The sequence below is a fragment of the Drosophila rhopaloa genome, unplaced genomic scaffold (genome assembly GCF_018152115.1).
Source record: "Drosophila rhopaloa isolate 14029-0021.01 unplaced genomic scaffold, ASM1815211v1 contig_3, whole genome shotgun sequence".
Classification (NCBI taxonomy): domain Eukaryota; kingdom Metazoa; phylum Arthropoda; class Insecta; order Diptera; family Drosophilidae; genus Drosophila; species Drosophila rhopaloa.
The window spans coordinates 15,980,732-16,007,638 of record NW_025335123.1 but is presented as its reverse complement, the minus strand read 5'-3'; the positions used below and the strand labels follow the sequence as shown (position 1 = coordinate 16,007,638).

Genomic DNA, 26,907 nt, shown 5'->3' with positions numbered 1-26,907 from the left:
GCAATACAAATTATTTATTGCCATCCCTTTGTGTTATCGATAACTGACCAGCCTTACAATCGATAATCAGACGTTTGCGTTGCACGTGCGCTTGTTTTTAAAGAAATAAACAATATCATTATAAACTAATTAGTAGAAACTGAGCAACAATGGGTGAGTTCATAGCTGAGATGCAGGAGCGCCTGCTGCCGGAGTACGAGCAGATGAAGAACTACAATGTATTCACGGCGGATCAAGTCAGGTGAGTGGTGCACTTAATTTTGGAGTGTAAGCTTCCAACTTATTCATTATTTTTGCAGAGAAATCGTTAGCCGGCGCGAACGACTCTTTCTGAAGATCACCAAGAGCCACCTGACCATAAGTGACTACCTGGAGTTCATACTGTACGAGAAACAAATGCACCTGACTATCGTGGAGAAGGAGAAGAAGATGCACGTGAAGCTGACCGGGTTAAAGGCCTCCATAGCAACTCGGATCATGCGCCTGTACAGGGAGGCTCTGGGAAAGTTTAACCACGACAGGCGGCTGTGGAGCAACTGGATCAAGTTCAGCAAGAAGTCCAATCCGGTGGAGGTGGCAGGCATCTACGAAAAGATGCTGCTGGTGGGTATATTCCGGTCTGCTCACTTTCACAATTTTTAATTCTTACCCAAACCTTAGTACCATGGCGACATGCCGGACTTTTGGGTGGACGCCGCCTTGTGGTTGTACGAGTACAATCGCCTCAATATTGATCGTGTTAAGGACATCCTGCTGCGCGGCCTTCAGCGACATCCGGCTTCAGAGACCCTCAACAAATGCTTCTTTGATATTATGCTTCAAGAGGCTTCTTTAGCCAACGACGAACGTAATCTAGCCGAAAACACGCTCTCCGAGCAGGATATTAAACTGGAACGCGTTGAAGCAGTCTACCGCAATAGTATGGCCAATATCACCCATCTGGACTATTTCGTGAAGCTCCTAGAGAGCTGTGAAGATCATCAGGAACTGACAGGCAAGCTGCAGCGCCTAATAATCGATGATATGCAGGAGAAGTTTCCCAGGGAGCCGGGCCTGTGGGACCTGCTTGCCCAGCGGGAGCTGCGCGGTTTTCACCTGGGCGACCTGGAGGAGGATGAGCTGGACACTAGCGATGATGAGCCGGCCAGCAAAAAATCCCGCACTGTTAATGCCCGCTCTCTCAAGCGACGCATTCAGCTATGCGTCACGGTCTACAAATCTGCGGTGGAGGAGCTGCAAACGCCGGAGATGTGGAACCTTTATTTGGATGCGATGTTGGCCTTAAATAGCGATGGAAAGACTGAGCGTATTCTTAAGCAGCAGTGCCTGGCGGATGCTCTACAAGCGGGTCATCGCTCTCAGTTGATGGGTGTGAAACACTATTCCACGCTGAGGAAGATGCTCTGCACTGCTCCCAGTGGACGGGAGGCTGCGGTCACCATTCTCACAGAGGCACTGAAGAGCGACTCCTCCGTGGAGATGCATGAACTCCTGCTGGTTACGCACATCCAAAGCGATAGTGAGCCATTGATCTATGAGTTATTCAACAAGGTCCAGAAGAGCATGGGCAGTGAGGCGCTGCTGCTGTGGCGCAGTGTTATTCTGTATTATCGCACCAGGCAGGACAGCTTGGGCGCCCGGAGGCTGGACGAGATCTACGGCCTCGCCTGCAAGTCCGCGTGGCCGGAGTTTGGCGAGCTGCGATCCGATTACCTACGTTATCTGTGGCAGGAGCGATCCGTGGAGGAGGCTCGCAAGGAGTACGCCAAGCTGGCCGTCCAGCCGCCCATGTCGCTGGCCCTGCATCGCCAGATGGTCCAGCTGGAGTCTAGTGTAGCGGTTCACGTAAGTTTTTCTTTTCGTTACTTGTTAGTAATCAATAGATACTTAACCAAGTCATTTACTTACTCTACCGCAGGATCAAGCTAGCCTCAAGTACTGGCGCATGTGCTACGACTTCATGGCCTGCTATTTTGGCAAGACAGAGCCACGCGTTTGGGTGGAGTACCTCGCCTTTGAGCGGGATCACGGCGAGACGAAGAACATCTCCCTGCTCACACAGCGCGCCCTCACCACCCTAGAACCCCAATACGTCGCCGCTTTTGAGGCGGAGCGGGCTCTGGCCTATGTGGGCGCTTCTTTAGTTGGTTAAAAGATATTCTAGTTTATTTTCTGTTTTCTTATTTACTTCCTAAGTCAATCCTCTACCCCGTCTAAAGTTAATAGATTCTATTTTAAGAATTTATAAAAATTTGTTGTAAAAAATTAAGTTGTGAATATATAAATTGTAAGAGATGGAATCGCTGAAATTTTATTTGAGAACGATAGAGGTCTGAATCTGAGGCTAAAGCTTAAGTTTTTTTTAATTAAACTTATTAACTTTAGACCTTGGTTAACGAATTGTTCGACGAAGAAGAACAACATTTGCAACCAACTAGTGCTAACATTGCTTGCGAACTTCATTTGTAGAACATTTTTAGAGGGATCATGTCAGCGGATGAAAGTAAAACAGTAGTTGCCTTGATGACTATTTATTTAATCTATCTATTTTTAATGACGGCTAGTCGCATATTTTTGTTTTTGTTTTAAGGCTTTTTATTTTGCCTGGTGCAGTCTGGCAGTTAATGATCTCGTGTCGTCCATATGAAACGTTGAACACAAAATTTGGATGCGAACACGACCACCAACGACGAACATTTTGTCGAACCGAACATGTTCGTCGAACAAATTCGACAGTGACCGGACTGCTTTAAGCAGTGGCTGACCATTTCAGTTAACTTACGTACGTCGTGGAATCAACACGCAACAGGTCCCATATAATCGGCTTATACGATCTGATCCAATCCCTCCAAATAAGAGCCAACGAAAGCGAAATCTCAATCGACTGCCATGGAGTTCAACAATCGCCTGTTGCTGAAAATCATTGAGCTGGTGAGTAATTTAATTAAAAATTTGTCTTTAAATATAGAAATTGCTTCATAAATATGAATGCAAATCTGAATTTTGGTTTAAATTTGAAAATAACACATTCTGTGCCGTATAAAATACTTATAAATGGTATTTTGTTTAACTGCCGAATAATAATACATATTTTATTTGAATATAAAAAACGCATTTCAACCTAGCATTTAAACAACAAAAATTTAATTAAATCATTTTGAATTCCAATTCTTTCATAAAATAAATGTTTGTCATTTTTTCTATTACATTTTTTTATAGCTGGCAATGTGAGTTTTTTTATTATAATAATTTACAAATTTACTTGAGCTATTTTAAACTAATAAATTGCTTGTTATAATTTATACTTAAATGGCAAAAATAAAAAATAATAGCAATAAAATATTTTATTAGAGATGGTAGAGTCAAAAGTTGGTTTTAAACATCTTACCAAAAATGTATCTGTTAAATTTCAATAAACATTGGATAAAAGTCAAATTTTATATGAGGCAGCTGCAGCTTCGAGTTGAAAGTGCTGACTGTATTCCAATTATTTATTTTTTGTACATAAACGTCTTCCTTTCGTCTTCCCCGAATTTATTCCATTTCCTGTTGCGTCTCTGGAGTTATTGTTGTTTTTCATACCCGGTCTGGAAAAAAGGCAAACCGGTTTTTTTTTACCAAAACAAAGCACTATGACTTCATGGTTTCTGGTACTCTGTTTTTGAATTTCTTGTTGGTGCGAAGGTCTTGAATTAATGCGTGCTCCCGACTCAATGATGTCATAACATCTCTCCCCTACTGAATTCTTTTTTTCGGGGTTCCCAACGGCCTAATACATGCTAAAAAGCCAACTGTAGCCCAACTTGATGCCGACATTAGATCATTCTTTTCAATCGCATTTTGTTTTGTCCAACTGGCCTTTATTTCCCATTTGCCAGGTGGGTTTTACTAAAGGTAATTGCCTTGAAAATTGTAAAAGTTAGTTTCATGACAAAATTATCAAAAGTATATGTATGTTAGTATGTTAGTTGCCAGTTTATTATTTTTGTGTCCCACTTAGGCGCAATGATCCAGGTTTTATTTTTGGACCAAGCACATATGAAATCATTGCGGCGATATTGTGAGCTCGAAAGAGAGCAAATCAGTAGATAATGCTGAAATACTATATATAAAAATAAAAAGCCACTCGGAACAACTTTTGTTTTTGCAATGACATTTGGTCTGAAAGCTCCAAATTTTATCTAAAATATATTAAGCGATTTGTCATTATTTATTATAATCTATAATGTTGTCTTTCTGCGTTAATTAATCGAATTCCCCGAAAATGTGTATATTTATTTCTGATTGGGTTATCTAATTATATATTTCACATTCAGTTGTTAACCGTACGACAAATCTTGTTTTAATATTTGTATATATGGTATACAAGTTGTGACACAAAACTCTTTTAATATAGTCAGTGGAGAATAATCTAAATGCAAATATTTATTTGCATTGATGAGTCAACTGGGGCTTGTTTACATTATTCGTTAACAGCACAACGATCAGTCATAATCTGAGCCGAGAAATTGGTGAAAAATTGCATCCTAGCTTAACATTGATTTCACAAGATTTCCCTTTCCTTTAATTTCCTTTAAGAATATTAATGTCTTTTGATATTTTCTTTCTTAATTTATAAGAAGTATTGTTGTTTTCATAAATTCCCTTATCAGCATATAATAGCCTCATTTTCCTCTTTTACTCTCGAGTTTCATGGTGTTTTTTCTTTATATTTAAATATATATATATAAGAGCACCATATATATATATATAATGAGCACCATATATGAATTTGCCTGATCTTGAAGCTCAGCTCCCGGCAAATGAGTCAACTGCGAATTATTCCGATGCTTACATCACTGCAATGCGACCCACTTGCCGGGCACTCGGTCAACATATATATACATATTGAAATGCGGATCAGGTCCGCCCGTCCGGTCCAATCCGCCACACCCTCTTTATGGGACGGGCGTGCAATCACGTTCGCCGATTCATTCACTTACTAATCGGGATTAGGTTGGAAAATCATCACACTGAACTGTATTGGGATGCACCTTGAGGTCATGTAATTTAGCTTAAATACCAGAAAACGAAACAAATTAAGCTAGCTAACATTTTAAGGACATCTAATTTATCTAAAAATTTGTTCTAAAATGAGAACCAATTATTAAAATTATAATATATATATTAAAATTATATATATAAATCAAGAATACTCTTTTATCATCTACGAAAATAATGCTTGCATTATTAAAAGTTATTTTTAGTAAAATCGCATTTAAATAAGTGTTATATTTTAAAACATAATAAACATCCGGTCCAGAAAGAGACTCTATTTTTCCCGGTGCAGCCAAAAACAGCAGCTAACACGATGACATCATCGTGCACATGGCCAAAAAAAAAAACTGAAAATCTGGCACGCATTACGCATACGCCATGTGCGATCCCCTAAAGGTCGGTTGCATTGAGTAAACAATGGAGCGCTAACAGAATGGCTAATTGGGCACTGGCTGTTCCTTGATTATCTGACCAAGCGTTGCTATTGTTCGTGTTATTACTTTATTATTTTTGGTTAAAAGTGAAAATCAATGGGCAAATAATAACCACTTCTCAAATATTTGTCTCCTGGCTGTGTGAGCTGAAAGGCAAATAGAACTCAAGCGTAAGATAAGAACATGGCCCATTGTTTGCCATCGACATTTTTCCCCTCTCCAATTTCTGGCAACTGGCTCGTAAATATTTTTACGGGCTAATAAATGCTTTAACTGCAAATCGGGAAGGCGCATTTTCTGTTTATTTTGTTGTTTTTTCCTATCCAGCGTATTCTTGAAAATGAATTTAATTGATTTGTGTGCGGATTCCCCGCTTTTTTTTTCCCCCCCTTTCTTCATTTTTATCCCCGCCAAATTCAATGGCATGTCAGGTGGCGGTATAATGAATGGCCCATACTAACGATATCAATTGAAAATAAAATTGATCTACGGCTTTGCCGAAGCTTGACAACCAAATGGGTTTTTGGGTTCATTTTTGTCAGTTTCCAACTATTTTTGGTCAGTAACTAGACTTTTGTATTTTTTGGGGGCGTTGCTTAGGTTTTCCCCCAGTTATTTGCAACAAAAATACCAATTGCCAAAGTCCAGGGCGCAATCAACTGGTGTTTCTCGGTTGGGAATATTATATATTAATAATACCAGCCATCGCAAGTAAACAACTCTTAGTCATACGGAAGCGCATTTTATAGTTGTGATAATTCGAGGAAAACGTTTATTTTATTTAGTTATTATTAACCATGAACGGATTCGCAGGAAAAAAAAGTTGGCCAAAAGCTGGTTTTTTCGACTATGTGTTGCTATTAAAGATTATAATAAAAAATGAAAAGCAAATATATATTTTTTTAAGATTGGGCTTACAAATTGCAACATTTGTAGAAAACTCTTTTATAACTCTTTTATTTTAAACGATTTTCCGTTAATTCTAGCATCTAGTTTTCTACAGAAATTAATCATAAACTTTCTTAGGTTTTTTTTAAAGCTTTTTTGCTGAACAACAAATTAGTAAATGGTGGATATTACCAATAAACGCTCAGCACGGCTTCCTATTTAAGATTTAGCTTTGTGACTTCCCTGGAACACATAAAACTGTCTATTCAACAATTACGAATGGTAATGAGCAGCATTTTCCCACTGTTAATGGGATACGAACGCCATCTATAGGGTCCCACTCCCCAAATATATGCCCCATTAATGCGATTCTGCTCTTCGAATTTCACGATTAGTTGGGTGTTTATGTCATTTTTGGGTTCACTTTCCCCCCATCTCCGATTTCTGGGCGTGACAATTAAACAATAAAAAACCGCACATAAACTATATACGTATTGGGGTGTAACTAAATGGTAAATGGCAACAACTTTCGGCAATTATTGACACCGATAATGGCCGGGGAAGAACAGGAAGGCCCCCCACAGCAATATCTATTTATATACAATATATGTATTTCACAAACCAAACGAACTTCATACTGATATAGGGTATAGCTAACGCATTAAGATGGGTATATGGATATGGATATGGCATTTGTTTATTTTATTTTGCCCGTTCCGGAACCCTAATGACCTAATGACCTATTACCAACCTCCTTGCATTACAATGTCAACAAGGTTGGCCTGCATCCTGGCGTGGAAGTTTTTCCCCAAAACCAATTAGCCAGGTCGTCTTCTCTCCTAATTGATTGATTGCCAACGGGTGTGTCGCACTTGGCGATGGCCCACTGTCGGATATTGGCCCTCGATGGCTCGTCAATTTATCGCAATAAAAGCCATATCTGTCGCTGTCATTTTGTCGCCCGGCAGTATCGAAATAATTTTCATATTTGATAAGCAAATGGGGGAGTGGTGCTTGAATTAATTCCGCAGCTTTTGTCGCCTATTTCTATTGTGATATATGGAGTGGTTTGTGGAAGCTCAAGATGTGATGGGCATTTTTAATGACGAGTTTTATTTATGACTTCGTTGTTGGGAAAACAGTGTTAAATATTTACTCATTTACTTTTATTTTAATTACATTCATTTCTATATTTATTTTTAATAACTAACAATACTTCAAGTATTTATGGCCTTAGCTTCAGTAAATCGTTCAGTAAAAACGTTTATTGATTCATTAACTTTTGTGACAGTTAATTAAAATAAAATACGAAGTAATTTGTAAAGTTAGAAATTTATAAATCATATTTTCGTGCTGACAACGCTTTTGGCGCTTTTTTTTCGTGGGCTTTTATGGCAGAACTTCCGGTCGTTTTAGCAAATACGTAAAAAACATAAAACAACAGAGTACAGAAGCATATGGTCAGAAATAAAATCCATTAAGTACATGCCGCGGATAAAATTATCAGGTCGTTTTTTTTGACATAGTGTGTGTTTTAGTGTTAGACAAAAGGGATTAATTACGTTTGAGGGATTGGGAAACAATTGATGAAAGTTTGGTAATTGCATTGTTCGAAAAACTTAATACACAACATCTACTTTAGATCTAATGTGCTTTGTGAGCAGGAAAGCTGTTAAGTCTGTGTTGAGAACTATCTATCGTTCTATCTTTCTGACTTTTTGTCCGTGTGCCATTTGTATCTATCTTTGAGTGTGTCCGTCTGTGAATTTGTGTCTCATTTGTTGAGTATCGAGTCCTTAACTCCCAGGTCTTCAACGTCACGATCATTGTCCTGATCGGGAGCATATCGGATCTGACCTTTATCAGACAAGCGATGGTGGTCTATGGCACTTTGGTTGGTTACCTAATCGTCTGCCTTGTAATAGCAACAGGTAAATCCTTGTCCTTAGATCCTCGGGTTCCGGTTAAAATGGTGGCTATCTTTCAGGACATGTTGAAGGAACCGTTGTGGACAAGCGTCTCGATATCCTCTTCTCGATCGGCGGCTTTGTCCTGTTCGTAACCACGGGTATCATTATCCTGGACCAGTGGCTGGATTACTGCAAGTCGGCGGCGGAGAAGGAAGTGCTGCTGGTCTCCGGCATCTTGAGTTTCGCCCACGGAGCCATCTTTGTGGGCGATATATTCGTTGTCTTGGGCTCTTAAAATATTCGATTAAAAAAAAGATAAACAAAATCTTTTTTTTTTATATTAAAAATTTAATTATGATTTTATCTTAATATGTCGTTTTAAATAGAAAATGATTTTTTTTGTTCTTATTTTTTTTAACCATTTTTACTACTTAGAGAAACAAAACCTGCGGCTTTAATAAATATTTTTTAAATATATGTGCTTGGGATGGGACTTGAAATAAGGAAAATAAATAATTCGACTTTAGAGAAACTCTTATTGTTTGCTTTTTCATTGAATAGTGCGTAACAAAAGTATTGAAAGCTTTAGGTATTGAAAAAACTGCGATTTGTGAAGAAATACTTGAACTTGCAATTAAATTTACCAAGTAGTAAAATTCGAAAATGACATCGTCTGTAGAAAGTGGGGAATAATTTATAGCAATTGATCAATTAAAGCGGCTGGATAGATGTGCTCCAAATGTTATTCAGTTAATGGTAATTGCCAGATATAAAATGTTGAGTAACTCCTATAAAAATTACGTCAAAATGTTCAAACATTTTTCCTAGTAAACCCTGCTAACGATCCTCTATGATTTTATTTACCCCATCCAGGCAATTGCCATCGCCTGCATTGTGTTGTACGAGACGGTTGGAAATCTCTCCTCGCGTCCGGTGATTGTGGCAGGCACCATCGGTGGATTCACGGTCATCTGCGGCGTTCTGCTCGCCGGTGAGTTGTGTTGCATTGTGTCGAATGAACCATACTGAACCATACCCGAATCCTATTTTGCAGGTCATGTGATCAACTCGCTGGTGGAGAAGCGGCTCAATGCCCTGTTCTCGCTGATTGGCTGCCTGCTTTTTGTGGCCTCCGGAGCTTTGGTGATCGATGAGTGGCACGGATGGTCCCCGTTCCCGGACAGGAAGCGCCAGGCCATCGGAGCCGGATCCCTGATGATCATCAATGCGGCCGTCTTCCTTCTGGACACCCTCTGCATCTGCCGGACGTAAAGATCGTTCCAAAGGCCTTAATTTTTTTTTGCAAATCGAATAACTTGTGTGAAGAAAACAAGAATCTATTCTAGATGTTAATGTATTTTTTTTTGTGTACGACCTTTCCATATATAGTTTTATACGTGTCTTAAGCTAAACTCAGATATACGCACGCAGATTATTTACAGGAATCCATTAAATATATATATATATATGCACACATACATACCAGCTATCTGTGGTTATAATATGCTAAACTCACAACATCTGGCCATGTCTTACATCACCATAATTGCCCGATCCCTCCCCCCCGCGTTCCTGGGATAATGGGCCATAATTGCCTGAGGGCTGAGTTTCTGGGAAAGACTGGCGGGCCTGACGTCACGTGCCAACTGTTGCAAAATCCAGTGGACTCCGATTACGACCCTCCAAAGGTTGTCAACTCCTCCGCATTCCCATCCCCATTCCCATTCCCATGCCCAGAGATCGCCAACTGGAGGGCATTACCTTTATCTGGTACTCGACTCGGGGGCAAGCCATCGCAATCGCACCTCTGGCATTTATTGTGTCATCTCCATTTGTGCAACTGTCCCAGAGTAAAAAAATCATACTAGATTCAGCTTTCTCAGAAAAAAATCAGGGCAACTAGAAGTGTCTTTTATATAATATTTGGTTGCAAGTTGTAATATCAATAATATTAGTGTAGATTTTTGAACAAAAAAAAGCCATGACCATTTTTCAAAAACCTCGAAAGCGGTATATATAAAATATGATGAATAAATATATTTTAAATGACATTAATGTTCATAATGGAAAAAATAATATTTTAGAATTTTGAATCCTACATTTACCTGAAAACTTAAAGGATATCGAAATTTGAAAAAATCCTACACGGAAACTTAAGTTCTTGGGTTATTGTTTTGGATATTTAATCAAACCTAAATATCATTAAGCAACCACATTTAACTGTTATACCTTTTAACTGTTATTATTTTTAAAAAATCATTAAAAATAAACTTTTGATTTCTGCAACTATTTGACTATCAACCTACGCAAATACTATATATACATTTTAAACCTCTTGTAAACTGGAATTTATTTCAGAGTTTTGCGTATATGTCTGTTTTATTACAGAGTGTCTTGTATTCGTTGCCTTTTCGCTAATGGGAAATTGTTATCTTGCTACTGTGTTGTTGTCGTGCTGCAAGCTTATTATAATTAAGCAATTTATATAATTTCTAATTATTTCTTATCCTCCGCATGACAACTCTGTGAAAAAAATTATATAAAACCGACAACCGCAGGCGGACGGAGGTGCCTGTTTTAGCGGAAGAACCGAGGAGGAAAAAAGTCGAGATAGATCGCTTTTAGCGGGGCCTGAGATGCAAAGATACGTTGCTGCCGAGATACAAAGATACAGATACAGATGCACATGCCGCCAAAGACTTGAAACCGCCTTGTGATTTATATTTACTTTTGTTTATAATTTAATTTGCTGTGTGTATTTTTTTCTCCCTTTTTGTTTTTTTTTTTTTAACTATTTTTAACTAATACTTTTTTGCTAAGCCTCTAAGAGGTCTTAATTTGTTGGAAGTCTTTTTTTGTTTGCTGCTGGGAATGTAACCTGCTGTGGCTGATTTCTTCCAGCGATTATGGTACACGTAAATTGGCCGCAATTACGATCGGAGCTGGGAGGTTCAAAGTCAGGGTCATGGGGTGCTGAGACTTTGTCGACAAGTTCACTGAGCATTTCGGCGGCAAATAAAACACTTTTTTTTTTGGGGCACATTAAATTTACCCGAAATGACTGACAAAAAAGGAGAACCGATCATGGGCTGTGACTTTGAGATCCGTGGCAAAGTGCCGAAAGAGGCCTTCGAGCTATTTGCCCTCGCCCAGGCGAAGTCACTGGGACTCCGGGGATTCATCACCCAGGTCTCGGAGGAGGTGTATAAGGGTCAGCTGCAGGGCGAGGGCAAGGTGATCGAGGCCTTCAAGAAGCTCATCCTGGCCGCCGCCGAATATGTGCAGGCCATCAAGGAGTTCGTCATCAAGAACCTGAAGGCCATTGAGGAATACACCTACAAGACCTTTGAAATTAAGGTGGATAAAAAGTAACCAAATTAAATGTTATAGTTTAATAAACTAGTAAGAAGAGCAGCTAAGAACACGATTTAAATTTTATAACTGGATGTTGATATTTATTCAGTTTAATAAAATAGTTATGAGAGCATTCAACATTTTTTATTTATTTTAATATTTCTAAAGTTTTGAATTCATTCATTTATGTCATTAAACTTTGCTTGCAAGGGTCGAATTTAAAGAGTGCATTCAACCAGAAAAATATTATTTCACAACTAAATCGCTTTAAATAAAATGATAAAGCCTTTATTTTATTTGTTTTAAATATACATAAATAAATTAAATTATAAAGTTGTATACGTAATATTATTTTTTCATTACTTACAAGTCGTTAAATTTATATAAATTATCTTATTTCGGTAATGAGATACTTATAATTTCTTTTTTACCAGCAAGTACCAAACAAATTCTTATAGAAAATATGTTGTGAGGCTGCAGGAATTTCCCTGGGATCATTACGATTGTGCGATGGCTGATTTATGCAATTCCCCAAATGACCCGTGCGTTCGGTTCTTCGAGGCCTCCTCGGTTTGTTCTAGGGCCGATCGTGACCAATAAGCTAATGATAATGACCGAGGGAGGGGATAGCCTTGTGGCCATCGCCGATCGGATATCGCATGCCTCGGATGCATAATCCAGCGATGTTCCCGGCTGCTTGGCATGCAAATCGGAGACATGATCGCCGCCTCGATCGACACGATCCAAACATACTCCAAACATACAGCCACGGATGGTTATTTATGCACTCGCGGATACGATTGCCGATTGCCGATTGCCGATTCCCCTTCTCCCCTCCACTGGCCATCACTCCACTCAGATAATGTATCTGCAATGATATATGGACGGCTAATCTATCATGGCCCAAGCAACGTTACAATTTTATGGGTCAATTTGCGGACGGCCATTACCAGAATGTGTGAGTGTGCAACAGGTAGCCGGGTATCTATTTGTCTATTTGGTACACTGAGAAATTCTGACTTAGTCTATATGTCTAAGTTAATTTTTCATTAGGGTGTTAAAAAAATTCCATTCCTAAAAACCTTCTCCTGAGAATGACAAAAAATTCTCCCATTTCTAATAGATTTATTTCTATACAAACCATTTTTTTATATAGATAAATGAAAAATAAATCATTAAGATTAAAGATCATATAAGACCAACTTATTTAGCTTTTTAAATAGTTTTGCATATACTAATATAATACTTTAAAAAATTGTTTAAGCAATATTCTTGGACATACAATTTGAAAATGTTTACAACACAATTTTTCACCGTGTATCTTATGCATGTAAGGTATGGACTCGACCCATATGCGAAAAACCACAAAATTAGAGGAAATAAAACTTGGGCGGCGGCATCGAAATATAAGTCCAACGAATATATAAATCCCAGTCTGTGACAATGATCACCAATCGGATTTTGCCGCAGTCAGTGGTGACTAAGCCTGAGCTATTTATCAGCTTAAATATTAGGCACAAATGTATTGATTAAAATATGTATTTTAATGTAATTTTTGTATGCCAAAATTGAAGGTAGAAATAACTTAGGAAAACGTACAAAATAAAATAGTTAATACCCTTTTTAATATGTAGAAATAAAATAATAACTTAAAATATAATTATACGCTTACGTAACCATTGGAGCCTGAGATTATAATTTTGTATATATATAAAAAAAAAGTGTAAAATATAGTTTGTTTTATATAAAAGTCCAAACTAAATCCGATTAAATTTATAATAATAATTTGCAGTTAGTCGCAGGAAAAAGAGTATTATTCAAACCTTGTTATGTCAAATTGTTTTCTCTCAAAAGGTCTATAAAAAAGCTGGACCGCCATATCTGATCAGCGGCTTCATCGGTGGACCGCAGTCGCAGTCGCAGCCGCAGTCGCAGTCGACGTCCGCTGACTCTGATTCCGGCGCTCTGCCGCTCAGTTTGCTTCGAGCGCTGGAACGTGAAAGTCGACGGTGGGCCAACGCTGCGGATGAAAATTGCGATCCGAGCTGGGAACATTTGAAAAGCGCAGGCGTGCAACGGTTTTTTTTCGTGGCTTTTTTTTTCGAGTGTGGTGGCTGAGTGAAAATCAAACGCATTTCGGGCATAATTTGTGGAATTTTACACGTTGTAAAATCAATTTTATTGTGCAAATTGATTTTTTTTTTGTTGGCTTTCCGTTGCTGTGCGGCAACAGATGAAAATAATGCAGCCACATTAAGCGGGCAAACAATAACCAAAACAACATCTAAAGAGTCAACAGCAATTACAGGCCACTAAACCGGAGGAAGAGGTAAGCAAATATTTCCACTCATTTGTTGTTCTTTCGCTGGGTTTAATATTTTGGTTTTCTGTTTCGTATTGCTTGATTTTTGGTTTATTTAATGCGCTGATTTTTTGTCATTGCATTTGGAGGGCAGCAAATATCGAACTTGACTTTTGTGCAGAGGAAATAATTATGGGTTTTAAGGAGAAATCATTTTTAAACATTATAAAAGGCTTGCCTAATATTATATAAATTTGAATAACTTTGAAATTAAAACGAAACCAGTTTAAATTTATTTAATTTGGCATTAAAACAAAACCAAAGCGATATTAACTCCATATCTTCAATTTACTTAACTAGTATAAACAATTTGTTAATTTAATATGAAACATTGATTGTAAGAATTAACTTAAAAATTAATTTATGAAATATAAATAGAGTACTAGCTCTTGCAGACTGTAATTACTTGCCAAAAACGAGTTAGAACAAGTATTCTTTTAAAATGGGTCCCACAACTTTTTCTCTCTGTGTGCCTATCCCAGCTGGGACACACACACGCACACCTAGGCATAACCTCATTAAAGTTGTCGCTGTTGTTGTCCTCATTTATCCGGACTCGAAGAGTTGGAGTTCGGAGTCGCGGACTCAAAAACTCTGAGCCGTCTTCGATTATTGAGCCGTTTGACTTTTTCCCAACTTCCAACGAACCTGTTGGCCCCACTGGCAAAACGAAGAAAAGACACAAAAAACAAAAAAACTACAGAAAATATATACAAAACTGGGGAAAAAAGTATAAAAAACGAAAACATGCTCTGGTCAGCCTCTAGAAATATGCGAGTATCTGTCGTCTTTGAGCTCTTTTCTCTTCTCGAGCTCCGGTGTGTTTTTAATTTTTTGCGCCTCATACACTGCCACTCGGCGCACTCGTAAAGCCCATAAAGTGCAGTAAAAATCGCGGCTGACGTCCATATACTTGACCTATCCGAACTGGGCTTCTAGAGGGGATAATGGTCTGATACCTGGCCGAGTTGTTTTCTGGGTTGGGCAGTTGCACTTGGCCTTAAATCGTTTTTTTTTTCCAGAAAACCTCTAAAGTGTTGAGACGGAATAAAACTATTTTATGTAATATTTTCTTAAGAGAAAAATATGGTCTAATGTTAATAAAACAAAACACTTAGCAATATTAAGGCTGCACTTACAGATTTTTAGGCTTATTTTCAGGAAGCAAAAATCAGTTCTTTAAATAGATTTTAAAGCTAATCATAACAATTAAATCATATTGTCAATATGACTTGCAAATGATTGGCCAATAGATAAATAAAAAGGAAATAGATAAAAATAAATAAAATAAAATATATATCAGACTACACAATTTATTATTTAAATCTGTAATAAATTTCAATTATTTGTCCAAGTACTTTCTGTCTAATACACTTAATATTCTTTTTATACGCTTATTTAAAAGCGTGGAAAAAAAAGGTGTCTGTAAGGGAAATATTTAAATCATAAATGTTTAACATTTGATGGGTAATTTTGAGTTATTAAAACCAGGTTTTTTCGCCGTGCACTTAGCTTTGGGCCGAGAGCAATTTTCATTCGGATTTGGCCCCTCCTCAAGTCCCCTTAAAAATTATTATTACGCTGCCGCATCATTATCGCCGCGCTTGAAATCTAATTTCTGCCTCGGCCACAATTTGCCACACGATTTTGTTTTGTTTTATTTCATTTTCTTTGTTGCGGGTCCGAAAGGAATTGAAAGTGCGCGCGCATGCGCAATTAAGGCCAAGTGCGCGCAAAAAAATAAATCCAAAAAAAAGTCATCTGGCAGGAAAACAAAAAAAAAAGCCATAAAAAATAAGGTAGGGGGGGTGGTCGTGGTGAAAAAAAAAGAGTCAACCGATTGTCGGCGGAGGCTGAAGGCTAAAGAGCAGAAATTCACTTTTCAGCTTAAACAGGAAGGGGGTGGTGGCGGTGGCGATGGCGGTGGCGGTGGCATTTATCTTGCAGAACCCAGAAGAGAGTTTCAAAAGCCAGTTGGTGAAAATCTAGCGCATACAGGTTATAAAGATTTATGATCATTTTTGATACCGTCCGCCGTCCGTTCGGCCTTCCAATGTAGGTGAAGCTCAAGTGAAAGAAGATAACGTGGCTTAGAGCCGCCGGATGAGTTGGCCTGAGTGACTGGGCCACAAATGTGGCCAGAGCCATATAGCTATGCCCACTTAGATCCAGGTCATCATTGCCGGCGAGTGCCATTGAGAAAATTGCGATTTCTTTGAGAAAATCAATTGAAATCAGGTGCAAATCAAAAGTTTTAATTAAATTACAATTTACTTTCAAATGACATTCGTATATCATCATACATTTTTATACATTCTATATACATATTATATATTAAACAATATTGCACTTAAAATATTTCTGGCTAAAGAATGTTTAATTTATATTAAACCTTATTAATACACATGTGTTTAAAATGGTACTTAAGCCTAAACTGAAATACCTTAGTTTTCTCCTAATAAATCATTATACTTTTAAAATTGTTATGTAAGTATAAATAAATAAATACAAATTTCTTCATTCGTATTATTTATTCAACACTTAAAACTATTGACAATGATTGATTGGTTAAATTGCTGAGAAATGGGGTTAAAATTATTGGGTCAACAAGAAATTTATTATATTCATTTATTTGTTTTTATTTTCGCGACCTTTCGGATTTTGCGTTGTTTTGGTTCGATTTAATATTAATTGTGCTGTGTATCTATTGTTTGAACCATGCTAGTGGGTAATTTGTTTTAAGGTAACACAAAAATAGGTATGTACACGTTTCTAATGAAAAATATCACGCCCTCATCAAGATTTTTATGTTTCTCATAAATGTTACTCCCTTGTTTTTTCTATTATCCATTCTATCTGCCTTTTCTACTCGCACACACATAGAGTTATTTCTTGTGATTCACTTGATTGAATCGTGTTGCAATCATTATGTATTCAAACAAATAGTTTCCACTTTGTATGCAAACGTTAGCCAATAGATTACATTAATGATTTCTTAATTGGCAGTTAACGCGAAATGGGCATAAAAAGAACAAGTTTATTTAATCAGGACGTGATTTACCAAACACATAAACAATATCTTGTTTAACTATTACTCACATAATTATTCGCACAAAATCTTAAAGCTTAATTTAAATCTAATGGATTATTTAAGGACAAAACAATAATTAAATGCGGTTGACTTTAATCAAGCTTTTAATGTCTATAAATACTTGTACTTGTACTTGTGTCTTTTATTCAGAAACTAAATAACATAATTTTTTAATCGATTAAATTTGAATTTAATTTATGCTTTTTTCTTACTATATACATAGCTTGAGGTTTTATATTGATGTTATTATCAACTACCCTTAAGTTTTCTATGTGTTTATTACATTTATAAAGTCATTTTGCATTTTTCTTGTGTTTTACCTATAAAATTAGTTGATTTCTTTTACTTATTATACATTTATTAAGTTGTTTGTTCACCTTCTTATCACATTGCATTTAATTACTCACTTCGCTTACAGATTTTCTCACCATTCATTTGCTATTCATTCGTGTTTTTGCATTTCCCCCCCCCCCTTTAAAAATATGATTTTTTCTACCACTTATCTCGAAAGCGGGAAAGGCAAAAAGTGCAAAAAAAAAGAAACAATTACCAAGCCAGATAACTCATTAATAACTTGCATGGCAAAAGGTACTTTTAATTTTGTTGCTGAGCATTTTTTGTTACGGTTAATGTTGAAATAACTATTCATGAGACTTAAACGGGTTATTGCTGCTCTGCTCGTTGCTTTCTACACAACAAATGAAAAAAAAAAACAAATACACCCACAGCCAAATCCAAATCCAAGACCATCCATCCATCCATCCATCTATAACTTGGGGTCTCTCGAGTGTTTCAATGGCTCGTGAATGCGGGCTGCTAAAAATCAAAAGTCAAAAATAACAAAAAGTAACTCGAAGAATGGTTATTTGGAGCTCCCTTCTATATATAGTAAAGAGCCAGCTTTGTAGGCCCAATTGACCTTAAATTATTGCCCTGGCGTTGGCGTAATGTTTCAAAATTCTCGTATATTTTGGGCAAATATTTTGGCCCAACATATTTGGCTTTTGACCACATTTGGCCAACGGCCACCAGCCACCAGCCACCGAAACATGCAAATCGGGTTTTTATGATGATTTTGTTTTTTATTTTCGGTCAATTAACCTGCGATATCCGGCCAGAAAGCAACCCGAGCAATTACAAATGCAGAGCAGCCAGCTCGGAGACCAGAGGCACCGAAAAACATGCCACATGCCGCATGCGAGCTTTCACTGATCCAGCCAAGCACAACTGGGCATTTTTTCGGATCGGACTCTGATCCTAGCTCCAAGATCTCACAGTATAAATCCAAAAAAAAAAAACGTGGGCGAACTTTCCCACGTCCACACATTGCAGAGGAACTGCACGGAGCGAAAAAGGTGGCTCCAATTCGGGTTAGAAATTTGGGACATTTAAAATGATTTTACAAATTTGTATTCCAATTTATACTACTGGCTAATGAATAGTTTAGCCATTTAACAAAAAATATTTCAGCGGGAGAAATTCTTTGCGAACTTGCTTAACCAAAATATTTATTAAACCTTAAAGTTTTAGACACAAAAAAAAATTTATATAATTAGAGGGGCGCACAACAAAGTTAGAAAATGATTTAACAAAGTAAACAAGATTTTTAAATTGCCAAAGTTGCCAAATTGTATACAAATTTTTTCAGAAGTTTAACTAAAAACATACAATGACAATACTTAAATCATAATTTAAAATTTCTATTTAATTATGAAAATATTTTATATGATTTAAGTGTAAACTTTAAAGTTTTGTTTAATTGTTTTTTACATTCAAACCCCGTCCGTCACGCTTCGTTTTGTTGATCTGGCAAAAAAAAACAAAGCAGATTCGCAAATTTCACAAATATCAATAGATGTGTGGCAGCGCAACTTCAACATGTTGCTGCCGGGCGCACATCAGCAACATCAGCAACATCAGAAACATCAGAAACATCGGCAGCATCAGCAAAAAACTGGCAGCAAAAGCGGCCCTGGGGGCCAAATCTCATGGCGAATTGGATGGGAATGGTACATGAGACCCGAAAAGGGTGGAATGACTGGTCTCAGGCTTCAGAGCCTCGCCAAAAAGTTCTCAGCTCAGAATCTTGACTGCACCTTTCACTCGTAGCGGAAATACACGGGGAGAAACCACGAATAAGTAGACATTTTGCAAAAGAAGAAGTACAGATTTTTGGGTTACAGTTTCCTAAGCCAACAATTTGTAATGTTCAGTAAGCCATTTCTTAAGGAATTAATTAAATGTTTAGATCTCGATAAATATAAATTCCTAATTCATAAAAACAAAATGTTTTTTTATCTCAATCCTAATACTTAATACTAAATAGCTTTAAATTCTCATAATGATTGCGTTTTTTTAATTATTAATCATTTCTGTTTGATAATTATTTTATTTGTTAATTTGTGTTTTACAAAAGAGGCATACATATTATTGGACAACTTCTGGTACAACAGCAGGTCTTAAAACATTTTACAAAAGTGTGAATCCTGGGCTGGGATCGTTTTTCTGAGTGTAAGTGGCTGTGTGATTTTTCTGCGGGGGATTGGCAACGAGAACCAAGTGTTTAGGCTTCATAAATAGCGGGGGTGTGGCAAAAAAAGGGGCAACTCTGGGGCAAACAAAGTTAAGAACCATGTTTTCCCACTAAAAATGTCGACTCAACCGGGGAGAGTTGTACAATAGATAAATATATTTACGTGATCCGAGCTGCGTTTGCTTTTTGTCCGAAATTTCCTGCTCATAAGCACGACTCAAGGTCATTGGGTACACTTTTTTCAGGCCACACCCGTGTCCGCAAAACAAAAGCTTTTATTTGAAATGCCGTTTTGGGTGGAGGATTTTGGATTTCAATTTCAATTTCGATTTCGGGCCTCCTCCATCCACATTTCTCATAAGCCCCATATGCAAACCCCATCTATATATCGTAATAATCATCGTCACAGCCAAATGCATCGCTGCCTGACCTTTTGCAATAATCGAAAGTGAACGATGCCGAAAGAAAACCGTAGTTTCCCAATCGAAAAACTAAAAAATCGAAATAGAAAAAAACCTGAAATGCATATCGGTCTCACTTGGATTGCGTCTAAATGAAAAACTTTGTAGTAATAGCCGCCTGGAAAAAGATGATGAAGAAAAGAAAAGTTAAGCTTTCGTCACGCTTATACAATTTTTTGTTTATTTTCGGCATTGGTTTCGTCTTTCGGCCGCGACTGCGCAATGGCTAAAAAAATCCAAAACCCCAACCCGCTCCCCCCCCAAAACTTCGATTCCGTTTCCAGCTTCGATTGCAATTATCTCGCTCGGCTGTTGTCTAAATGAATTCAATTAAAAATTCACAATCGACAATAAATAACCCCGGCTCGGCGGCATTTTCACTATGCTATATACTTCGGCGGACTTTGAGATACCCGAGCGAATGCAAAAAGCCAGCAAAATGGCAGGAAAAAAATGCTAAGCGAAAAGTAAACAAAACAAAGCTGAAATCGCATTGCACAGTGGGTTGAAAATTGCCGGAAATTGACGGAAATTGTGCAGGTGATTCATAGGTTCTTGAACAAGTGCATATTAACTGGGTTTGGGGTCTCTAAAAGAATGAAACATTTTAATATAAGTCTATTACCTGACTGGTATAGCTTATTCTAAATTATATCAGCTTTGTAATAGGTCTGATATGTAATAAATAAATATATATTTAATACAAAAAAACCATTTTAAGAATGCAAGGAAGACAAGAAAATGTTTTCCTTTAATTAAACTTTTTTTTAAATTTTAAGAGTGCCAACAATACTCCTTTTAGAGAATCAAGCTTACAAGAAGATTATTTTCCATATTTCCGATAAGATTCTTGGATATTAAAAGACATTCTTTGTCTCAGTTGTGTGGAAATATTTTACAAAAATAAGGTGTGATGTTATCGAGGAAAACCTTTCCATTTAAAGTTGCCCAACGAACCAAAAATGATCACTTAAGACAAGTAAAACAAATTGATTGTGATGCCGGCCAGTGACACTATTTCACCCACTCGAATCGAATTGTATAGCTATCTTATCGCCGGGTGCATTCAACTTGGCTTTTACTTTAACCACTGTACCTAGTACGATATATATGAAACGAAGGTAGTTAGCACTCAGTATGCATAAAACTGCGAAGTGGCGAGCGTGGGAAAAAGCATTGGCTAATATCGGACCCCACCAGCCGGCCAAGTTTGACCAGTTCGTGGTTTTGGTTTTCGTTTTGGTTTTGGTTATGGTTATGGTTGTTTTCAATCGGATCGGGATGACGACTTCCCCTTGCAACGCACATTACTCATACGCCGCGTGGCATTCTCAGCAAGGGTCAAGATACTCGGCGTTTTTTCTTTTTTTTTTTTGACGGAGAATATCGATGCGGATCTGTTATTATGATCCAGCCCGCCTTTAAAGACTTTCATTCATAGAAACTTTCAAAAAAGCGAAGACAATAATAAAAAGTACAAAATAATATCCAAGTGACCATCAAGAACTGGCCGCGAAAACGGGTTTCTACCTTTCGGCTTTCGGCTTTTGGGTTTTTGGCCATAATTTTTCGTATCTCGTATTTCGTATTTCGTATTTCTCCGCACCCTGACAGAGAATAAAATTTTGCAGATACATTTCGCAGGCAATCTAACAGTTGGCTGCTAATGTGATTTGTGAATGTTTCGACGTGTATTTCGCAAGGCGTAGTAAATAAATTACATTGGCAGTTTAACGACGTCGTCTTGCCGTTGGAAATTGTCGCCGATTGGCGGCTTTTGTTTGAGTCTAAGATTTCCAGCCCGGTTGCAGCAGGGCCCGAACCCCCCGAACACCCCTCGCCCGCAAATAGCTGGCCATTTAACAAGCCAATAGATACAAAAGCCAGGCCACACAATGGTCACACAACATAGAAAGACACAATGCTACGCAGACACAGCTGCGGCCAGAATAATAGACCCAATGTTGCAATAACATAATATCTCACTTTTAGCCCATGCAACTGGGTATATTTTAACTGGGTTTTTGGGGACCATTGTTATAGCCCCATATTAATACCGAATCGATATTACTTAAAATTATCTGAGGGCTTTCTTTTGCCAGCCTAAGAAATTTTTCTACCACTTAATATGTTTATTAATATTTCACGCAAAAAATATGGGAAACTTCTTTTATGTTATGTATATTTTAAATATCTTTTGTATTCAACATTAGAATATACTCTCAAAAATTGGCAAATGTCGTGTATTAAATAGTTTAAAAGGATAACCAATTTGTACATTTAAATTGAGTATGTAATGACTGCTATTTTTGTGACCCGGACTGCACGTGGATACGTGGTCATATTGGATACACAACCTGCTGCCGATGAGCTTCAATGGTTCGCGATCGCTTGATTGACAGTTAGCTAACCGTTTCGACTTAATACAAGTGTTTAACAGTTAGTCGGCGTGGAAATAGTGAGAGATACTTGCCGCCAAGGAAATGCTATCATACATTCGCTGGCCATGGGAAACCGATGTTGATGTGGATGTGGATGTTTGTGGTGGGGGTTGCACAAACAGCACTTATCTACCGATATCTGGAGCAGCAATGGAACCCGTTCTTACACTGATAAAACAACAAACGACAATGGCAATACTTTACAATTCCGGGAAACAGGAAACTTGTAATGAATGAGAGGAGTTTAATGGATCCATTGCGGTCTGATTCTGGGCATTGACTTGGCTTGTTTGATGGAGCAATGGCTTGCTCTTGCATTCACTAAAATGGAGTTATTTGGGAAAATAAAATACAGTATTAGAAAATGTTTCCAGAAAACATTTATCAGTTAATATACATTTGACTGGGAAATCTTTGGCATTTATTGGGACGTGAAAATACATAACAAATGTGTTTGGATTAAAATTTTTGTTATGGCCTAATCATTTAAAACGGGCTGCTTTTCTCATGCCATTTATTTTCTTACTCACATTTATTTCTATTATGACAACTTAAATTGCTTGTGGCATTTAACTTTAGTTGTAACTCTTTTTAAACAAATTGCGTGTGCTTGCGAAACGTTTTGGCCATTTCGAAATTTGGCAAAACACAACGCACAAACCTTTAACCCTCACCTAAAAAAGTGTGAACTAACTTGGCTGTAATTTACTCCCTGTCCCAAGAAGCCGTACCTCAGCCAACTGAAAAGTTTGCGAAAATAACCTGCCATAAATAAAGAGCCTCTGCCCCCAAAAAGGGGACATCACTGTGACCTTAACCTTAACCCCAATCTCTGGTTTTGGCACTTTGATTTTTAGCCAGTGGAAATCTGGGGACTTGTGGGATTGGGGGAATACAAATGCAAACACAAATGCGAAGAGTGGCAGGCTGGAAAATAAAAACCAGTTGCCGCAGAACCTTACAAGTGCCTCGCGATCTTGGCCTGAACGAGTTGGCCGGACAGATGGAAATTGTTGTAAAAATATGGGTCGTGCGACAAGAAATGAGAAAGTGCCAGTGAGCCAGCTGCGGAGACCGTTAGAATCGACTTTATGAATGCAAGTCTTGGGCTTGGCCGGCAGATCGAAGAGCCACTAATGGCAGCGGGTTTTCAAGGGGGCCTCCTCTCCATCCCCATCCCCATCTTCATCTCCATTTAAATCTCCATCTCCTTAACCATCGACGAGCATCGCGGACCACCAAAAAAGCACTCGAACCGCAAGCGAGTAGCGTGCGAAAATGGAACGATGCCAGAAAATAGCCCCAGAGAATGTGAAAAGAATAGAGAAAGACCTGGCGACAAAGCCAGAGAAAGATCTGGAGAAAGAAGGCGAAATTCCAGGGAAAAACTACATCTAAACTTATTTTTAATGTTACAATAATTTAAAATAATATCTGCGCTTAAGAATTTAAGCAAAATCTAGAGAAAGAATGCAGGATGCTAAAAAATAGTTATAGTTTAAATAAATTTAAATAGATAATTCTTTTAAGAACCATAAATATAAGTTATTAATTCAGAAGCCCCAGAACTGCCTTAAGAAATGGTAGAGGAAGACTGTGGAAAACTAAGAGAACGGGAAACAAATTATAAACATTATTCTGATGCTTAAAGAACCTATTTCTATGGAGAAATCGCACAAACTTTCAAATTTGATATTGATAACTCCTCAAACACGGAATACTGGAAGCGCAGCTCTATTTGGTCAACATCATTAGCTGATAAATTGGGCACCATTAATTTATTCATTTGCCTCTTTCGCCTTTGTCTTATTAATTTGCTTGCATGTTCGAAACTGTCAATGAGGCAAGGTCACATTTCGGTTAAGGAAACGACTGCCGATGTGAGAACTTAAAGATTTCGAAGATAAATAGGAGAGGCTGGCTAAAAAGTGACCTAGACAAGTGGAACCACCGATTAAGGCGTGTAAACAACGATGAAGTCAATTAGAAGGTGGTTCTTTGAAATCTATTTTTAATAAGTCCTCTGAGTAAAGTGTATCGATTTTTTTATTATGTAGAAAATATATACATATGTGGTGGCCCAAATAATAAACTTAATTACTCTTCTCGAAAATAATAATGGTTGACCTTAAGTCGAGAAAACGAATATTATTTCTCAGAAAAATCTAATCTAATTTGTAAATCCTGTAGTTGTCTCAATTTGTAGTCTATTTTTTGCAGTGCAGTCACAACTACTCGCCCAAATTAAAAGCCTGCACTTTGCATCCGTAAAAGGTTTCCAATTTTGTGTTTTGCTATTTTGCACAGATTGTAATCAAGCCAAAACTAGTTTAGTTTTTGTTAAAAAAGTAAAAAGGAAAAAGGTGATGCTTTCGGGAAGCCAACTTAGAATTCTGTCTGTTATGCGTTTCAATAACTACTTTTTTTATGAATTTAATATTTTTTAAAATTTCTTATTTCATCAATTTGAAGCATTCATATATTTTGGACATAACCATTTTCTTTCACAAGACATCAGAAAATCAGAAATAACTAACATGAAAATGAGTCAAAAATTTGATCAACACTAAATCGAAAATTTTGAATGCAGATTTTTAGAGGATCGAATCACGAGTCTTTAGAGGTATGCCACTTTGGAATCGGATTAAATTTGGTAAATTTGGTAAAGTTATGAATTCTCGAAGTCCAATTTTGAGTCACTCTATTTCAAGACATCGGAAAATCAGAAATAACTAACAAGAAAATGGGTCAAAAATTTGATCAACGTTAAATCGAAAATTTTGAATGCAGATTTTTAGAGGATCGAATCACGAGTCTTTAGAGGTATGCCACTTTGGAATCGGATTAAATTTGGTAAAGTTATGGACTCTACAAGTCCAATTTTGAGTCACTCTATTTCAAGACATCGGAAAATCAGAAATAACTAACATGAAAATGGGTCAAAAATTTGATCAACGTTAAATCGAAAATTTTGAATGCAGATTTTTGAAGGATCGAATCACGAGTCTTTAGAGGTATGCCACTTTGGAATCGGATTAAATTTGGTAAAGTTATGAATTCTCGAAGTCCAATTTTGAGTCACTCTATTTCAAGATCGGAAAATCAGAAATAACTAACATGAAAATGGGTCAAAAATTTGATCAACGTTAAATCGAAAATTTTGAATGCAGATTTTTAGAGGATCGAATCACGAGTCTTTAGAGGTATGCCACTTTGGAATCGGATTAAATTTGGTAAAGTTATGAATTCTCGAAGTCCAATTTTGAGTCACTCTATTTCAAGATCGGAAAATCAGAAATAACTAACATGAAAATGGGTCAAAAATTTGATCAACGTTAAATCGAAAATTTTGAATGCAGATTTTTAGAGGATCGAATCACGAGTCTTTAGAGGTATGCCACTTTGGAATCGGATTAAATTTGGTAAAGTTATGAATTCTCGAAGTCCAATTTTGAGTCACTCTATTTCAAGACATCGGAAAATCAGAAATAACTAACATGAAAATGGGTCAAAAATTTAATCAACGTTAAATCGAAAATTTTGAATGCAGATTTTTAGAGGATCGAATCACGAGTCTTTAGAGGTATGCCACTTTGGAATCGGATTAAATTTGGTAAAGTTATGAATTCTCGAAGTCCAATTTTGAGTCACTCTATTTCAAGACATCGGAAAATCAGAAATAACTAACATGAAAATGGGTCAAAAATTTGATCAACGTTAAATCGAAAATTTTGAATGCAGTATTTTAGAGGATCGAATCACGAGTCTTTAGAGGTATGCCACTTTGGAATCGGCTTAAGTTTGGTAAAGTTATGAATTCTCGAAGTCCAATTTTGAGTCACTCTATTTCAAGACATCGGAAAATCAGAAATAACTAACATGAAAATGGGTCAAAAATTTGATCAACGTTAAATCGAAAATTTTGAATGCAGTATTTTAGAGGATCGAATCACGAGTCTTTAGAGGTATGCCACTTTGGAATCGGCTTAAGTTTGGTAAAGTTATGAATTCTCGAAGTCCAATTTTGAGTCACTCTATTTCAAGACATCGGAAAATCTTATTCTTTGGTATCTATCCTATACTAAAAATTGCTCATATTAAAACTTTAGCTAAAAATTAAGTAAACATTAATTTTAAATAGGTTAACAAGATTAGGATATAATTTGTTGTGCCAATTGTAATTTGAGTGATCTAACCAAGGACTTTTCCTACTATTTCAGTGATATCTTCGGGATCAGGATGTCGGCTGCCACGCACATGGCGCTGCCGGCTCACGCCGTCGTCCCGCCGCCCGGAACACCGCCGGTCCTGGGGGGCAGTGAGTGCTCCAATCTCAGCCTGTCGGCGGGCAAGCGTGGGCACAAGCGCAGCGTGTCGCTGGAGAACAACGCCCCGG

At 37.4% G+C, this 26,907-nt stretch overlaps 4 protein-coding genes and 1 long non-coding RNA gene across 5 annotated transcripts in view; 4 read left to right on the top strand and 1 right to left on the bottom strand.

Moving 5' to 3' along the window:
• Positions 1-49: 49 nt before the first annotated feature.
• LOC108048519 (U3 small nucleolar RNA-associated protein 6 homolog) lies at positions 50-2,300 on the top strand. Its single transcript, XM_017129252.1, has 4 exons — positions 50-241; positions 300-603; positions 661-1,845; positions 1,919-2,300. Exons 1-4 carry the CDS (start codon positions 150-152, stop codon positions 2,150-2,152), a joined length of 1,815 nt encoding a protein of 604 aa, XP_016984741.1. The 5' UTR covers positions 50-149; the 3' UTR covers positions 2,153-2,300.
• Positions 2,301-2,761: 461 nt separating this feature from the next.
• LOC108048513 lies at positions 2,762-10,555 on the top strand. Its single transcript, XM_017129247.1, has 3 exons — positions 2,762-2,931; positions 9,143-9,260; positions 9,324-10,555. The coding sequence occupies exons 1-3, from the start codon at positions 2,890-2,892 to the stop codon at positions 9,539-9,541; spliced, it is 378 nt and encodes a 125-aa protein (XP_016984736.1). The 5' UTR covers positions 2,762-2,889; the 3' UTR covers positions 9,542-10,555.
• Positions 3,327-5,092, bottom strand: LOC108048514. Its single transcript, XR_001769490.1, has 2 exons — positions 3,655-5,092; positions 3,327-3,587 (listed from the first exon to the last, which is right to left on the bottom strand). It is a non-coding gene; the product is annotated as an uncharacterized LOC108048514 (long non-coding RNA).
• A 275-nt stretch (positions 10,556-10,830) lies between the features above and the next one.
• Positions 10,831-11,756, top strand: LOC108048512 (acylphosphatase-1). The gene has a single exon (XM_017129246.2). The coding sequence runs from the start codon at positions 11,327-11,329 to the stop codon at positions 11,639-11,641; it is 315 nt and encodes a 104-aa protein (XP_016984735.2). The 5' UTR covers positions 10,831-11,326; the 3' UTR covers positions 11,642-11,756.
• A 1,862-nt stretch (positions 11,757-13,618) lies between these two features.
• LOC108048473 (myb-like protein P) overlaps positions 13,619-26,907 on the top strand; it is an 18,821-nt gene continuing 5,532 nt past the window's right edge. The window contains 2 exon segments of the mRNA XM_017129168.2: positions 13,619-13,952; positions 26,732-26,906. Of these exon segments, the coding sequence (XP_016984657.2) occupies positions 26,751-26,906 (156 nt within the window). The 5' untranslated portion in view covers positions 13,619-13,952; positions 26,732-26,750.